This window comes from Psammomys obesus, unplaced genomic scaffold, assembly GCF_907164565.1.
Source record: "Psammomys obesus unplaced genomic scaffold, mPsaObe1.curated_primary_1811, whole genome shotgun sequence".
Taxonomy (NCBI): domain Eukaryota; kingdom Metazoa; phylum Chordata; class Mammalia; order Rodentia; family Muridae; genus Psammomys; species Psammomys obesus.
The window spans coordinates 9,726,768-9,743,326 of NW_026592666.1; the positions used below are offsets into that span (position 1 = coordinate 9,726,768).

General features: G+C 41.7%; 2 protein-coding genes across 2 annotated transcripts in view; both read left to right on the forward strand.

Moving 5' to 3' along the window:
- Slc5a3 (solute carrier family 5 member 3) overlaps positions 1–12,085 on the forward strand; it is a 28,388-nt gene extending 16,303 nt beyond the window's left edge. The window contains exon 2 of the mRNA XM_055614825.1: positions 1,494–12,085. Coding sequence (XP_055470800.1) covers positions 1,829–3,979 — 2,151 coding nt within the window. The 5' untranslated portion in view covers positions 1,494–1,828 and the 3' untranslated portion in view covers positions 3,980–12,085. The remainder of the gene's footprint in view (positions 1–1,493) is intronic.
- Positions 1–16,559, forward strand: part of Mrps6 (mitochondrial ribosomal protein S6) — a 50,828-nt gene that overhangs the window by 17,452 nt on the left and 16,817 nt on the right. The gene's annotated exons all lie outside the window — the stretch shown is intronic.

Below are 16,559 nucleotides of genomic sequence, written 5' to 3' on the forward strand. Positions count from 1 at the left end.
ACTTACGGTCTTTTTTGTTTGTTTTTGCCTTTCAGTACCTTGTCACTGATACGACTTTCAGGTGGGGTTTTAATGTGGTTTTATTTGCAGTTCTTTTATGTCAGTGTAATGACTGTGTGCTTTCTACTTAAAGAAGGCTGGAGGTGATGATGTGGCAATCTGTGGGGAACAGTGTGGATTAGGCCTGACAGGATGTGGTAGGTTCTGGTCCTCAGGAAGTCACTCTCTTTTCTGGTGAGAGTGTGCTCATGTTGTTAAAAGGACAGTTTTATCTTAAGCAGCCTTGAGGAAAGATGGCCTTATTTATGCCTCTTAACTTTACTGTTGATTTTTAAAAAGAAAATGCCTAGGTTTATCAGAAGCAACAGCTTTTTCAAGCACGGAAAACGATTTATCTTGAGGTTTCTTCCATAGTAAGCAAAATCACTTACATGTTAACATATGGCAATATTTTTTTTAATAATAGTATTTTTATGGATCTAAAAGCTGCTTTTATAAATAACTGAAGATTTAGGATTTGTTTGTTTACTAATGGAGGAACCATCAGGTTTATACATTTGATTTCAGTTACATTTAAATGTGTTTTACAGACTGATCATCTTAATCCAGAACTGAAAAATGTCAGATGGATTTATTGAAGATGGTTTAACAGTTGACAACTGTTTTGTTCGTGTTTGGAAGACAGGATAATCAAATTATTACTTCTTTCAGAAAATCTCTTTGTTTTTCATGCATTTTTTATTAACAGTATTGGAAATATTTTATAAAATAAAATCTTGAATGCTTTGTCTTAGGTTTTTGTTTTGTTTTGTTTAGAATTACTGTCCGAACAAAGGAAGAAGGAAGGGAAAGAAATTGTTACTTCTGAAGTTTTCTCCTCTATCACCTCCCCAGCAGAAGAGCGTGTTGAGGGCTGTTTAAGCTTGGGACGTTGTGTGTTGTAGCTTTTTTGTATAGGTTTTCTTGTTCTCACCAGCTATTATTGATTCTAGGTTTCCGTATGACTGTACCTTTACTGTAGGAACATTTATCTTCTCTGGTAGTGCTAGCACCTAAGACATGCATAGTGATCTTGCCCAGTGTTAGCTTCCCAACCCCAGTACTGCAGGAATTGATAGGATTTGAAGATCTGTTTTACTTGTTTGTAAGATTCAGTGTCTCCTTGACCCCGTAGGGTGCTTTAAGAGCTTGATCCTGTTCTGAGCTGAGACTGCCGCAGCAAGCCAGCAAGGATTATATCATGGTGGCAGTTGCTACTGGAGAAGTGAGGCAACTGATGATTCTTTTGTTTTTAGCTCAAAACAATGGCTGCTATTGCTATCCTCTGTGATGGTATAGATTGTGCTTTGCTGTAGTTTTAAAAGTGTATTATAAACGTGTTTTTCTGTTTATGACAAATGTTGCGCCGTGTTTGCTCTATTGAAAGTTTCCTCATCACTTGATGAGACCCTCCTCTAATTCAATCTTTGTCTTTTGTCTTTGCTGCCTTGCAGGGTTGGTACAGTAGGCTTCACTAGACTTAGCTGCAACTCAGAATTTCTCCTCCAGCACCTGAGTAAATGCTGATGGTCTTGTGGAGAGTGGATTAAGAGGACAAGCTAAGTTCTCAATCCAATTGAGAAGCGGAGGAAATTTAAACTGTCTCCTTCCAAGTTTATCACAGCCACCACCATCAAGACAGCAAACCAAAGGACAAAGACTTTGAACTGCTGTGTTGCTCTGTGTAGTCCAGTTCACGTATGGTTTACAGACTTGACTGGGGTTACTAATAAGTAAATAAAAGCTGGACACTTCTGTCATTCGGACACTTTATTCACAAATTGCCAGAATGAGGGCTGTACTGGAGACAGCAGACATTGCCATAGTGGCCCTGTATTTTATCCTGGTCATGTGCATTGGTTTTTTTGCCATGTGGAAATCTAATAGAAGCACTGTGAGTGGATACTTCCTGGCCGGGCGCTCTATGACCTGGGTGGCAATTGGTGCCTCTCTGTTTGTGAGCAATATTGGGAGTGAACACTTCATTGGGCTGGCAGGATCTGGAGCAGCAAGTGGATTTGCAGTGGCCGCATGGGAATTCAATGCCTTACTGCTCCTGCAGCTTCTGGGATGGGTTTTCATCCCTATTTACATTCGGTCAGGGGTATATACCATGCCTGAATACTTGTCCAAGAGATTCGGTGGCCATAGGATTCAGGTCTATTTTGCAGCCCTGTCTCTGCTTCTCTATATCTTCACCAAACTCTCGGTGGATCTGTATTCAGGCGCACTCTTTATCCAGGAGTCCTTGGGCTGGAACCTCTATGTGTCTGTCATCCTGCTCATTGGCATGACTGCCCTGCTGACTGTCACCGGAGGCCTTGTTGCGGTGATCTACACAGACACGCTGCAGGCTCTGCTCATGATCGTTGGGGCGCTCACGCTTATGGTTATTAGCATGATGAAGGTCGGAGGGTTTGAGGAGGTTAAGAGAAGGTACATGTTGGCCTCGCCCAATGTTACTTCTATTCTGCTGACACACAACCTTTCCAGCACAAATTCCTGTAACGTCCACCCGAAGCCGAATGCCCTAAAAATGTTGCGAGGTCCGAAAGACGAAGACGTTCCATGGCCTGGATTCGTTCTTGGGCAGACCCCAGCCTCAGTGTGGTACTGGTGTGCTGACCAGGTCATTGTGCAGAGGGTTCTGGCAGCCAAAAACATTGCTCATGCCAAGGGCTCCACTCTAATGGCGGGCTTCTTGAAGCTTCTACCAATGTTTATCATAGTCGTGCCAGGAATGATTTCCAGGATTCTGTTTGTTGATGATATAGCTTGCATCAACCCAGAGCACTGCATGCAAGTGTGTGGCAGCAGAGCCGGCTGCTCCAATATTGCTTACCCACGCCTGGTGATGATGTTGGTTCCTGTGGGCCTCCGGGGCTTGATGATGGCAGTGATGATCGCAGCTCTGATGAGTGACTTGGACTCCATCTTTAACAGTGCCAGTACCATATTTACCCTCGATGTGTACAAACTTGTCCGCAAGAGTGCAAGCTCCCGGGAACTGATGATTGTGGGCAGGATATTTGTGGCCTTTATGGTCGTCATCAGCATAGCGTGGGTGCCGATTATTGTGGAGATGCAAGGAGGCCAGATGTACCTTTACATCCAGGAGGTGGCGGACTACCTGACCCCTCCGGTGGCGGCCCTCTTCCTTCTGGCAATTTTCTGGAAGCGCTGCAATGAGCAAGGGGCTTTCTATGGTGGAATGGCAGGCTTTGTTCTTGGAGCTGCCCGTTTGATTCTGGCCTTCACCTACCGTGCTCCTGAGTGTGACCAGCCAGACAGCAGGCCAGGCTTCATCAAAGACGTCCATTACATGTATGTGGCTACAGCACTGTTTTGGATCACAGGACTCATTACTGTAATTGTTAGTCTTCTCACACCACCTCCCACGAAGGATCAGATTCGTACCACCACCTTCTGGTCAAAGAAGACCCTGATGACAAAGGAGAGCTGCTCCCAGAAAGAACCGTATAAAATGCAGGAGAAGAGCATTCTGCGATGTGACGAGAACAGCGAAGTCATCGACCACGCCATTCCCAACGGGAAGTCTGAAGACAGCGTTAAGGAGCTTCAGCCTGAAGACGTCAATCTGCTGACTTGCAGAGAAGAGCCCAACCCAGTGGCTTCCATGGGTCACTCGGAGGCAGAGACGCCGGTGGATGCCTACTCCAATGGGCAGGCAGCACTCATGGGTGAGAAGGAAAGAGAGAAGGAAGCAGAAAGTGGAAGTCGGTATTGGAAGTTCATAGACTGGTTTTGTGGCTTTAAAAGTAAAAGCCTTAGCAAGAGGAGTCTCAGAGACTTGATGGATGAGGAAGCTGTTTGTTTACAGATGTTAGAAGAGACTCCACAAGTGAAAGTGATACTAAATATTGGACTTTTTGCTGTGTGTTCTCTTGGAATTTTCATGTTTGTTTATTTCTCCTTATGAACTTGAGGATATGGTGAGACGCTTAAAGGAAAATACTGGTCTTTGAAAACAAATGTAACTGTTGCATCTCTCAGGATTGTTTACGCTGAAGGTTTTAGCCAAATTCTATTTAGCAGGAAATCATCTATTTGCAAGACTATTTTCCCAGAGATGGATGAAAGTAAATCTTCAACTTAAATGAAACAGAGCAGACTGAATTGCGCAAAAATTCGGTTTTAGAGTTTTCCATACCAAAGTAAGGAGAGACCAATTATTCTCATAGATCACTTAGAGCAGAGCGTATGTTAGGACTTCACAAGTAAAGTGTCTTGTCTACATTGCCAAGTCTCGGTAGACCTTACGCTGAGGTAGATGTGCTCATTTGTAAGATTTTTGTCTCTAATCCCTGCTATGAATAAAAAAAAAAAAAAAAAAAAAAGAACTTGTAGAGACTGTATGATTAGTTGTGTCCTGAAAGTCTAATGTGTTGTGTAGTAATTACTTCAGGACAACTTTGTTTGCTTGGTTGGTTTTGTTAGCATGAATCTATGGATTCTGCTTGCCAAAAGAAAGGAAGAATGTTCTCCCGAAGGTCTTTTGTTCTTGTATGTGGAATGTTAGTGTGGGGAAGACTTTGTTCCAGTTTCCTTCATTTTTTCCTACTTACACTGAACCATACTCAAAAGGCTACCAAGTCTGTCTATATTTTTGTTTTTAGTGGGGAGGGGGAAGTGAATATAGGTAATTGTCCCTACCTTTATTGATCAAATAAAGTTTTAAAATATAGTTTGAGTATTAACAGCTACCATGCAGTGCTTGATAGTCTTAATGCTAACTAGATAATGAATCATTTTCTATCTGCTTTCTGTTGTCATTTTGTAACATCCCTTGTTAATTAGCCAGATGCCTTCCCAAATGGATCCAGTTATAAGAAAATGTCCTGTGTCATGAAGGAGAATTGACACCGCTTGTGTGCTGGCTTTGGCACTTGATTAGCTTGTGATACACTGATGTTAAGTTTTTAGAGGAAGGGTCTAATTCTGAGAGCTTACTGTATTCTTTGTAAGTTCTTTTCCTGGTTTTTGTCTTTCTTGAAGAAATGCTGTGTATATACATCTATGCTGTTGCAGTCAGTTAGTGCATGGGTGGGTTCCATTACAAACTAGCTGTCAGTCACAGAAAACTGCACTCTTGCTATTTCACAGGATGGCCAGCATGTCCATAGGTTGCCATGAGCAGGAACATCTGGGTTTAGTAGTATGTTGTGGAGGACATTGCAGGCCTCATGATACTAACCTTGTCTTGACTTGGCATCCAGTTGCAACATGCGTGGGTAGGGATGTTTTTATGGCCTTTTCTCCTTAGTGAGGATGGTGCAGAAGCTTAGAGAACAGCTCCAAGGATGGTGTCTGTAGTCTTGTGGCCAACACTGCCTGTCCTCCATTAGAGAGGAAGAAAGCTAGTTCTGTACCTACTTTCTTTAAGCCAACAACTTTTAAAATAACTTTTAAAATTGCATGAGTTTTATTAAGCCTTGTAACTAAGGAGAATTAGTACTTTTATAGATCATTTTATAGATTTTCAACTAAAACTCAGTCCTGATAGGGTTTTTTTTTGTTGTTGTTGTTGTTTTGTTTTGTTTTTTTAATGCATCAACTTGTTTGCAAATGATGGGCTTGATGAGTCCAACACCTGGTTTTAGGGATCTTCAGGTACTCAAGTCTTCCTGCTTCTGGACATTTCCTGATGGACTGAGTCTGTAAATGAAAGAAGTAATCTCTGTATGACTGGCATGCATTTCTGAAGATCTTAGAGTGCCTTGTACAATTTTTTTTTTCCCAGTTTCTACTTTGAGGTTTATAATCTAGGGACAAGTAGGTAGGGACCATGCTGTTCCTGAATGGAAAGACCAGAAGTCAGTTCTCCACATCTGCACTCAGAGTTTGCCCACGTGTGTTTGAATGACTGTCCATGGTTTATGGCAGTCTTCTCTTAAAGAATCCTTCTGAGATAACCTTTCAGGCTTTGAGAAACTAACAGAATCTTGGGTTGTCCAAATTTATATTAAGTTGTAAGAATTAATATTTCCTTTGAATACATTCCTATGCAATTTTGCAAAAACTGGTACATTGGCTGAGTGGCCTTCCTAATCTTCATATTTATAGCATAAGCAAAGAGGTATTTATGTGAATTTTTCACTTTTATTTAATGTTGAGTCCTAATGATTTGAAATGCTAGAGTCCTCTTACCTTCTTTTTGTTGTCTTATAGTGGGATATAGAAGATACACCATGTGTCTGTGTGAATAGCAGTAGTTCAAGTTTAGAGTACTAATGTTTATAAATAATGAATGGCTTAACATACCCAGTGTAAACATCACTTTATGTAGTCTGAAGTCCCTAAAGCTTGTCTTCCTTATGGCTTCCCAGTAATAGATAATGTGCTTGAATAAGTATGCGAATTGGTGATGGCAGCATCATTTCGGGGGACCAGTCAGTAGTCTATAGGTCATTGGAATGATTGTTCCTGGAGTGATACGTGATTCTTTTAGGCTGGCAAATGTTCATGCCTTCCATGCATAGAGTCCTAAAAGATGGCATGGGTCTGTAAACATCTACATGTCTACTTTCGTGTTTGTTCAAGTGAAGGGTCAGAATTGACCAAGATTGACACTGACCAAATTAGTGGCTTTAATGAGGTAGGTGAGGCTAGTGGTCTACACAAGTAGGTGAGAACTAGTTATCCTCTGTGAGTGATAGCCAAGATTTTAGACGTTTTGCCTTCCCAGGCAGTTCTTTTCTGGCTCTGGAGGGGCTTTTGCCGGTGGCCTGGAGAATGGTTTGATGGCTCTTCTGCAGGATGTCAGGTTTTCCTTTCATTTCTGAAGGTTGGGTCCGGCCATCCCAAGAAGAAGCCGTGGGGCCGATCGCCCCTCCACCTGTTCTTTCTAGGAAGTGACCACTGTTGTTTTCAGAGACTCATCAAGTGATAGCACCTGTCTCTGGCTCAAATTCAATGGATCTTATTTCCAGGGCTTCCTTTTCACTAGCTCAAAGGATCCATTATCTTGCACAAAGAGGCTGGCCAGGGTAGTGTGTCCACATCTCTTAGGGATGTCACCATAAGAAATTATCAGAACACATCAGTGCACTTACCAGTTCTCTGAGCGTGATGTTAAAAGTCTTGTCCAGGATAATTAAGAGTTTTTTAATTCCTACACCAGGATTCTTTCTCTGGTCGAGGTGCGTGGTCTTCTCATCTCTGAATCTCTTTTAGTGTAAACTATGCATGAGTCTTAGTGTCCAGCAAATAAATAAGCTTTGTCATTATCCATTAAAGATTAGGTCTTGCAGCCGCTCATTTGACTGATAGCGCAGTACCAAGTTTGCTCTGTTCCCCATCGCATCTTCACTGATTGGAAAGGGGCCACACAGGCTTCCCGGGGTGATACCTCCCCTCCCCAGGCATGCACGACGTCATTCCTGTTGGGTTATGTGTCTGCAGAGCCTGTTGCTGTACAGAATTTTTAGGAAGCAATAATGAAAATAAACTTTCAAGATGTTGACAAATACCTATGTAATACAGATATGAACAGATTGGTAAAGAACAAACATTAGCTTAAATTCTGTACAGGCAGGGCTGCAGAGATGGTTTAGTGGTTAAGAGTACTGCTCTTCCAAAGGACCTGAGTTTAATTCCCAGCCCTCACGTGGCTGTTCACAACTGTCTGTAATTCCAGTTCCAGGGTATCTGACCCCCTCACACAGACAGACATGGAGGCAGAACACTCTTGAATGTGAAATTTTTTAAAAAATTAACATCTGTAGAGGCGTAAAGTGACATTCATTGAATTCTAGAACTTGAAGCATCTGGGCTGTTAGCTAGGGTTAGCCTGTCTCCAGGAAGTAAGGCCTAACCTGGCATCTGCTAGCTTAATGAATGTTAAGCGCGAAGAATAAACTTGTTAGCACAGTGGAGGCTAAAGTGGCTGGCGTCTAACAGTGATATGTTAGTAAAAGTCCTGCTTTTAGGCTTCATTACCTGTAGGATTTCTCATCGCCCAAGCAGAGTGCACAAGCAGTGCTGTGGGTGGCCTGCCTCACACTGCTTCTTCCTGTGTCACCTGCTCTTTATTTCAGCACGTTCCCGTTTCCTGCTTAGCACTTGGTTGATTTCATACTGTTCTGATGTACAGAAGTCTTGTTTTGCCCCAGTATTGAGAACTTAAAACCAGATAACGGTCCATTAAGTTACAGTTAGGCTTAAACATACTAAACTTGCAGTAGCTACAAATACTAATAAGAATAAACGCTTTCAGAATAAGTCTCTCAGATTTATATTGGTTAATAATAAAGGCACTAGTGTTTCAGTATTCTTAAGGTCAGGAAACAGTCAATAGTGAGTTTTCATAGAATTCTCTGTGAGATGACGGTGACATGTAATGCAGAAGGACTGCTTTTTTGCCATGAAGGTATAAGTTTGATTTCATTGATATAAAGAGAAATGCTTGTACCACTAGGTACAAGGCTGGTGCAAAAGCAGTGATCAAGGCTGAGACAATTCTCACCAAGACCATCTCTTAATTTGCTATGTTCCTGTCACACTGTCTTGAATACTATAGCTGCTCAGCTGCCTTGACTTCTGGGAGAGAAATGAGCTGAGGTTCTGGGTAAGAATGTTGTTAGTGCCCAGTCCCACTCTTAGACATGTGTTTCATTTGAGTGGAAATGAGGCTTTACTACTGACTGAGCTTTTAGCGGTGCCGTGAGAGCAATGCCATTCATATGTCTGTCTCCACTCCCTCATAAAAGGAAAGGTTTCGTTTGAGTGTAAGCCACTCACTGTTCTGCTAAACAGCAGCTGTTGGCTGGTAGCCTTTTGCCCAGAAACAAAGGAAAAGATGTGCCGTGTGTCATTGCTCATCTTGTGCACTTTACTCCTTTGTGGTGTGTCTAGCTGCGCTGAAGATGCGCTGCCTCTTCTGCCGGCAGTGCTGAGGAGCCCCTCCCCCAACCCTTCACTCCCAGGCATTGTTCGCAAACAGCATACACAAGTTTAATGTCCAGTTTATCAGTACCACCCAGGCTTCTTAGGTCATGAGTGTCATTAGTAGTGTGTGTGTGTGTGTGTGTGTGTGTGTGTGTGTGTGTGTGTGTTTAAATTGGAAATAAATTGGGCCTATTGAAATCTTCAAATGGCAGATGCTGGTACACAGTTTCCACAGCATCATCAAATTTTGAGATTTGAGTTTGGGTTGGTGCCTTCTGCTTGCCAGTATTGATATGCTAGTTTGCACCTGTCCCTTTTTGAGCAGTAAACTTTCTCTGTTGTTTTTAAACTTTTATTGTAACTAACTAGTGACGAAAGCTAATAGAAAGTACACATTTATACACTTTCATGCCTAGTCATTTGGTTCAAGGAAAGATGGTAGTTTAATATCTATATTGTAGTTTAATGTTATTTATTCATCTATATTTGCTTTTATATCTGTAATTAAGAATTTAAAGTTACATTTTAATTCCAAGTATATTTTAACTGTAGAATGTTCCAATATAGGTTTGTTAGGGACATCTGAGAACACATAACAACAGTTTACATTTCCATGTATGAGGAGAGGTAAAGGTCCATAGAAAGCACAAAACTGTTCACAAGTGTGTGTCTCCTTGTAAAAAGCACAAAATCTAATAGCAGTCTCACTAGCCCACAAGTGCCAGTCAGCAGCCCACCAAGTCTGTGTCCCAGAATTGTAAGGAAGACCACAGCACTGAAAGCCTAGGCAGTGTGCCCGCTGTCACAGCTGAGTCCTTGGTGATCTCACTCTGTGTTGCCTTGATGAGGAAAGTAACGTTTGGGGGTTACTAGGGAAAAATGAGGTCTGGACACAGACCCACAGTCTGAAGCTAAAACAGGGACAGTCAGTTTTCTGGTGGGCAGAGCAGCCGACAGCCTTGTAAGCTGTAGTCATTTGAACAGTTAAAAATCTTATCTAGAAGAAATGTTACTTTTAGCAGTGCTCTAAAAATTCACATTAAACAAGTGCAGATACTACGTTGGTTTTTATATATTTTGTTTGAGGTGACGTTACCTTTGTTTATGTGCTTGACTGTACTTTTTAGTAGAGAGTTGGCTCTGTGTGGTCAGAAATCAAGCTATTTCTGGACAGATCCGACATGACATTGCTGTTCACAGTGGCACTAAGAATTTTTTAATCTGTTCCGTTAGCTCCTCAAGTCTAGGAGAATGGAAGGCTGTGGGTGTGCACACAGAAATGAAGGTACCATTTCTCCTCACTTAGCATTGCCTTTCCCCTCTTGCTTTCTTTACCTCCAAATAGTCCCGTGTTTAACGGTAGTGGAAATGGGCCTTCTTGAGTTCTGGCCACATCTTAAGATACATACAGCTCTCAGAAAAGGGAGTGCCTCCCCTTTTTGGATACTTTTCTTCTAGGGAGAGGCTTGGTAACCTCTAACAAAGATAATAGATGGTATAGACTAGTTGTTACGTCAAAAATAAGTTTTGGCATGTGATATGTCTCAGTAGAGTTCACTTGAACACTGATGGAGAAATTTCTCCCTCCAGCAAAAAGCTAGGCATGTGTACCTACCTAGAGCAGGGTCTTAACAGGTGACCTTGAGGTGGTCGGGTGGGGTGGGGTGAGGGGAGCAGTGTGTGAGGAATGTCCTTGGCTTAGCAGTATGTGATAGTGTAGAACAGTTAGCGTTTTAGACCTATATTCTGTATCTGTAAGAGTTTATTACAACCTTATGAAGTGCTTTTTAAAATTTCTTTGCAGAAATGTTTTTCATTTATAATTTCATGGAAAATTGCTTTAATTAGACTAAGTAAAAAGTAGTCATAGCAGTGTAAATATGTATAATTTCCTAATTTCACTGTGAGATCTCAGACTTTGAGTGGCAAACAGATCACCAAGTCTTTTGCTCATGGACTTCTCTGTGGGCTTATTAAGATGTAAAAGCTTTATTTTATTTTATTTTTAATGTACATACTACATTGGTGTCCCATGATGGTATGGAACCATTCCTCTGCTGTCCTTGCCATTCTTGCTTCAGTCTGTGAAGCCTGCACAGTTCAGACCCAGCAGGGGCTCACCTGTCCCTCGCTGGGATGCCTTTCTTCATCTAGAATTGTTGGTAATCACCATATGAACTGTTAGGCTTTTCTGCTTTTTTTTCCACCCTCTTTTTTGACAAGATGAATATCAAAAATAGTTGCTGTGCAAAAGTTAGTAGTCTTCTTCAAGAAGAAAACAATTCCTTTTCTAATAATATCCTGTGAAATTGCTTCATTCATTCTTTCATTTTTAAGCCAAATGTCAGCAGAATACTGCTGCTTTTATCTAAGTAATTTTGATATGTAAGTATTAATGCATTTAAAAGATGTCTGTGTTGAGAGCTATTTCCCCTGGTGTACTGCCTGTGAGAGCTTTGTTCACATTTCTGGCTAAGAGACCAGTCACTACACCAGGCTGTGTAGTATTACGTACATGTATCATTTTAGTCTGGTTTAACTGTAGGCCAAATCTGGTTATAGTGGAGGTGATGAACATTAATTTGTAATAGGTTAGTGTTTAATTATTTCAAGTTTACTCTCTGTTGTCTTCAGCCTCTTTTCTTTTCAAATTCGACTAATCAGGTCCATTTCAATTGTGTAAGGCTTTAGTTTCAAAGAAAGTAGAAATTGGTGTAAGCCAGGTTACTTCCATCTTGAAAGGAAAACAATTAAAACTGTAGATTTAACATTGTTAGCTATTGGTGACAATTCTAACTTGCCTATACTGTATACAACTGATTTTTAAAATTGTACACATGTATGATCTTGGTTTACTGTGTTAAGTGTTACTGTCGTTTAAAAATGAAAAATAAAAACAAACAAATCTGCTAAAGAGCGGTCAGTTTTCATTGCTGACTACAAAACACTCTGTTCTTTGTGTACTTGTGTTATTTTTGCCAGCTGCTGCATTAGCCTTCAGAAGTATTTGAAAATTTAAGATAAAATACATTTCTTGCAAAAGTACGTTCCTTTCTGTGGTATTTTGTCCTGTAACTGAAGTGTAGTAATTCTTTTATGGAAATGTTAGAACTTCAGTACCAACTTTGAATAAAATGAAAAATTTACACTTCTGTGGCTCTTTCAGTGTGAATGTCTGTCGCCAAACTTGAGTGTTCTGTGTCTCGGTTGTAGAAGTCATACTTAAGTTCTTGCTGACTTGGCTCTTGGGTGCTATCAGAAACCCTTATATTGGCATTGTCCCGTTAACCATTGTGAGCATATGTAAAACATGGAGTAAATAAGAAAGTTCTTGGAATTTCCCTCATGATTTCAAAATCACTTCAAGTTATAGGCAGGTTACAGGGAGATAAGAGAGTGTAGGAATTGTTGTCACCCAAGTTGGCCGGAAGTTAACATTGTCACCTGCTTGCAGACATATCTTACTCTTTCTAGAGAACCATTTGCTCACAGCACACTAAGTTCTTGGGCGCCTTCTTAAGGCAAGGACTGTTAATCACAATTATAAATATCTAGAAAGTAACATTGAGTGTTTTTCAGTCCAAAGACTTTAGGAATCTTTGAGAAGTCAGGTGTTGCATTTAGCTTTGTGCCTCTTCTTTCCCTCAATCTGGGACAGATAGATTCCTTGTTCCCACCTCCATGTTTGAGGTCAGGATGCTGTGAATGCCTCACAGTTTGATCGTTTACCTCCTGATTATTGGATCTAGTCTACTCTACATTTGGATTGGGAATACGGTGTAATAGTAGCATGTTCTCAGCACCTCGTGGTCTGTTGTGTTGTCCAGTTATGGCTGAAATTCATTTTGACACTTGGGCAAGGTGTGTATCTTCATAGCTGCACTGTCGAGCTGCGTTTTTCTTTTGGTAAGTAGTTCGTAAGCAGTAATTTGAGGCTATGAAAGCGCTTACTATTTATTCTCCATCAAACTGGAGACTTCTAGTTTGAGCATCCACTTACAATTTTTGTTTAAGTTGTAACTGACAGCACAAAATGGCAACTTTCCTAATCAGTGTGCACTCTGGATTAATTTGTTCAGTACATCATAGGCCACCACTCTTTGTTTTTTGTTTGTTTGTTTGTTTGTTTGTATATATGTTTCCTGATGAGCTGCTGGGATCTTCTGGGAAGTTTTTATGTTCTTTTTGACATGGTTTCACCAGGGTTTGAAGTACTTATTTCTAGTGCACGAGAGTGTACTAAGTTCATCTTGTTCTTTCTCTATCCCCGTTGGCCCAGGCATTTGGTAGGAAATGCTCTGAGATGCTCATTGCGGTAGAGAATGGCACATTGCACCCTTTGATATGTAAGGTATCACCTATTGGCTCCCATTCTTTTCGGTGTATCTGTGAGAGAGAGAGAGAGAGAGAGAGAGAGAGAGAGATGCTGCAATAAAGCTGAACAAGTCCTCTTCATAGTTGCTGTGGTGGGTTTTCTGGAGACTCGATACTAGCATTGACTCCTACAGCTCCAGAGAGGTTTTGGTGTCTGCCCCTGAGTTTAGCCTTTGAAGGTTGAAATTTTACAGCTGTTGTGCATTTCTTCTCTTCCCTATAGGAATGCTGACTACTAAAAGCAAAGGGGAGGGGTTACAATTCTGCTTATATAGAACTATGAAGACCTGATGTTTCAGAGGTAGCAAATCCTACGTAGCAAAGCATTTTATTTTATTTCGGCACTTGACCTGCATGGTGCACAAGACAACGCAGATGTAGGGTGCTGAGCATCGTTTTCCACTAGATTCTGCTTTTTTTTTGAACACTGATGTGATGTGCTAAATACTAATTTTCCTTGGCCAGGTTCCTGTGAACCTATTTTTGTCAATTGATAATCTTTATTTTACCTGTTTCTGCTTAATAAATGTGTGTTGGCACTCAGCTTGAGGCCAGTGGCACCACAGCTCACTCCCATGTAGCGTGTGCCTCTGACATGTTTTAAAGGCCCATTGCTTCGTGCACACAGCTTCACTATTACACTTAGTGTTTTTTAATAGTATCTGTGAAACCATACAAGTGCAAAAAGCAGTCAACAACAACAACTCCACATGAACATGGCATTAATAAGCTGCAAAAAGGATGCTTGTTTATGGAATAAGAGACAACACTGGGGACATTGCCTCCTTCCCCTTCTGCTGGAATGTGCAGCAGGTGGGCGGCCCTTACCGTTCAGTGCCTTGCATATATGTGTACATGTCTGAAGATGACTTTTAAAGGGCTAGGAATATGGATTTTAAATAAACAGTTGGCTTTCACTGAGAAGCAGACCCATCCATCCAGCCTTTCTTAAGCAGCAGAACACTGTCATTCTCCCAGCTCTAATAATGCTGACTCCCAGAAAGTCCTTGTTCTGGGGAGCTTGTCTAAGGACCCCATGATCTCTGCTTTTTACTCAAAGTTCTATCTCTGTAGTATTTTTTTCATCCTCTACTAAAATAAATGTATTCATAAGCCTTAAATGTGGTGTAATGTAGTCCATTCTTTGGGACATTGTCTTTATTTGTTCTCTGTCACTATAACAAAATAAGGTGTATACGGTGTCACCATTACAGAGACAGACTTGTGAAGAGCAGAGGTTCGTCTGCCTTGTGGTTGAAGTAACTGGGAAGGCCAAGGGCATGGGATTAGCATCTCTCTTGCTTCCTCCCCGTCCAGCGTGTGGAGGGCCTTGTTGGGTTAGAACAGCTAGACCTCAGACAGCAAGGAGCCGGAGCAGGACAGAGCCCTCCTGTGGTCAGCCTCTCGCCATGAGTGTCAGTCACCTCCAGGGCTCCCACTCTGTGTATCTATTCCTCGCCCGTGCAGCTTGGGGATACATTTGTCCCTGGCAGATGCACAGCTCAGGAGAGGAATTTTAGATCTGAAGCCATCTGTTTTGAAGACGGGCCTGTGGAGTAGGGCGGATCCCAGCTAAGTTCTGGGATCGATGGCACGGGCTAAGCACCGTGTGCAGGTCCTTTACCACCTCCATGTTTCCATTTCTAGACATCTAGGCAGGTGTGGCTCCTTTTTCAGCAATCTCTGACTTGGGTTTTGTTCCCTAGATCTGCTAATGTTTCCCAGGGATAAAGGTGCAGCGCGTGTGCCTGCGTGTGTGTGTGCGCACGTGAGTGTGCGTGTGGAGTGCAGCAGGTACAGATGCTGCCATTCTTGACTTGCTCCCCTCCAGTTCCAGGGGAGGTCTCACTGTTACGCTGTGGCAGGCTCCCTGTGCCGTTGTGCACCTGGGGTTTACGAACTCTTTTTTCATAGCTTTTCAGTCTTTGAACTTTTGTAGCTCCAAATTCCCTGTAGGCTTTAGGATTTGAGCATCTAATGATAGTGAGTGGTGGTGAAGTTTGCTTTAGCCCATCCTGAGATGCTCTAGAAGTCTGAAGACACAGAAACTAACTGGGTCCTTTTCTTTGCCATCCTAGCTGTTCCTTGGTTATTTCTGGTCTTATACTCTGTCTCTGGTTCTGAGTAAGGATGTGCATTTTTGCTTTGTTGTACGTTTCTGCCTTCCAAAAAAATAGGATTTCTTCTTCACAGTGAAGATCTTATTTCTTATATTTTCTGACTATTTAGTTTCTTCCTCTCTTGGATCAAATAGTAAGTTTACTTGTTTTCTTACTTATCAAATAGTAAGTTTCACTTCTTGGCTCCTCGACTTGCATAGTCATCAGTGTGTGTTGAACATATACTGTGTCCCAACTTCTCATGTCCAGGGATGTGAGGGTAAGATGAGAGCTTGAAGAGGTTTAGGTTAGGAAAAGGCACCGTCGGATTATACTAGTGGAATACTCACGGGATTACTGAAGAAAGGCACACTTCTCATAAATGGCTGAATCTCAGGGACAATTTTATTCCTTTAATTCTGTGGTGCTTTTATAAACTTTGCCTTGCCCTGCTTTTCATGGTAGAAGAATCCATTAAGCACCTTCCTTCCGTCACTTGAACTTGAGCACTGCTGCCATGGTCCAGTTGATGGTGCTCTTATATTCTGTCCTCAGCAAGATGTGAAATCTGAGTCCTTTACCAAAGCCTGTTTCTGAGTCAGTAATCTTGGTTAAAAAAAAAAAAAAAAAGGGAAAGAACATTTCTCTTAAGCCAGTGATCTAATTGGTATTTTTCTGAACATTTGTCCTGACATGCAGAAGATGCACAGGACCTAACTATAATTTCCTTATGAATCCTTTGTCCATGCTGTCAAAATCCTTTGTTGATCCAAACCTTCCATGGCATCCCTGGAACTTGGAGCTGTCCTCTGTGTGTGAAGAGATTGAGCTAGCCAGTAAAGGTGGGGGCTAGATTGTCACAGAGACCACCATCAACAAGACTTCCCCTTGGTAATCGCCACCCAATCCCTGCTCTCATCTTCCATTTAGGGAGCTGTGGCAATTCATTTACTTGCTGCCATGGTAACCAGGACTCCTGCCTGTCTTTTTGTTTCCCATCCTTTATTCATCTGGAAAGGGATGGGGGTTAGGGGGGGAGGATAGAAATGGACCCAGCAAGAAGGTCTTGGGTTTGGAATTGTTTCAGAATAATAAACACAGAGTTTTGGTCTTGTTTCCTGGTGGAAGTAGGAGCTACCC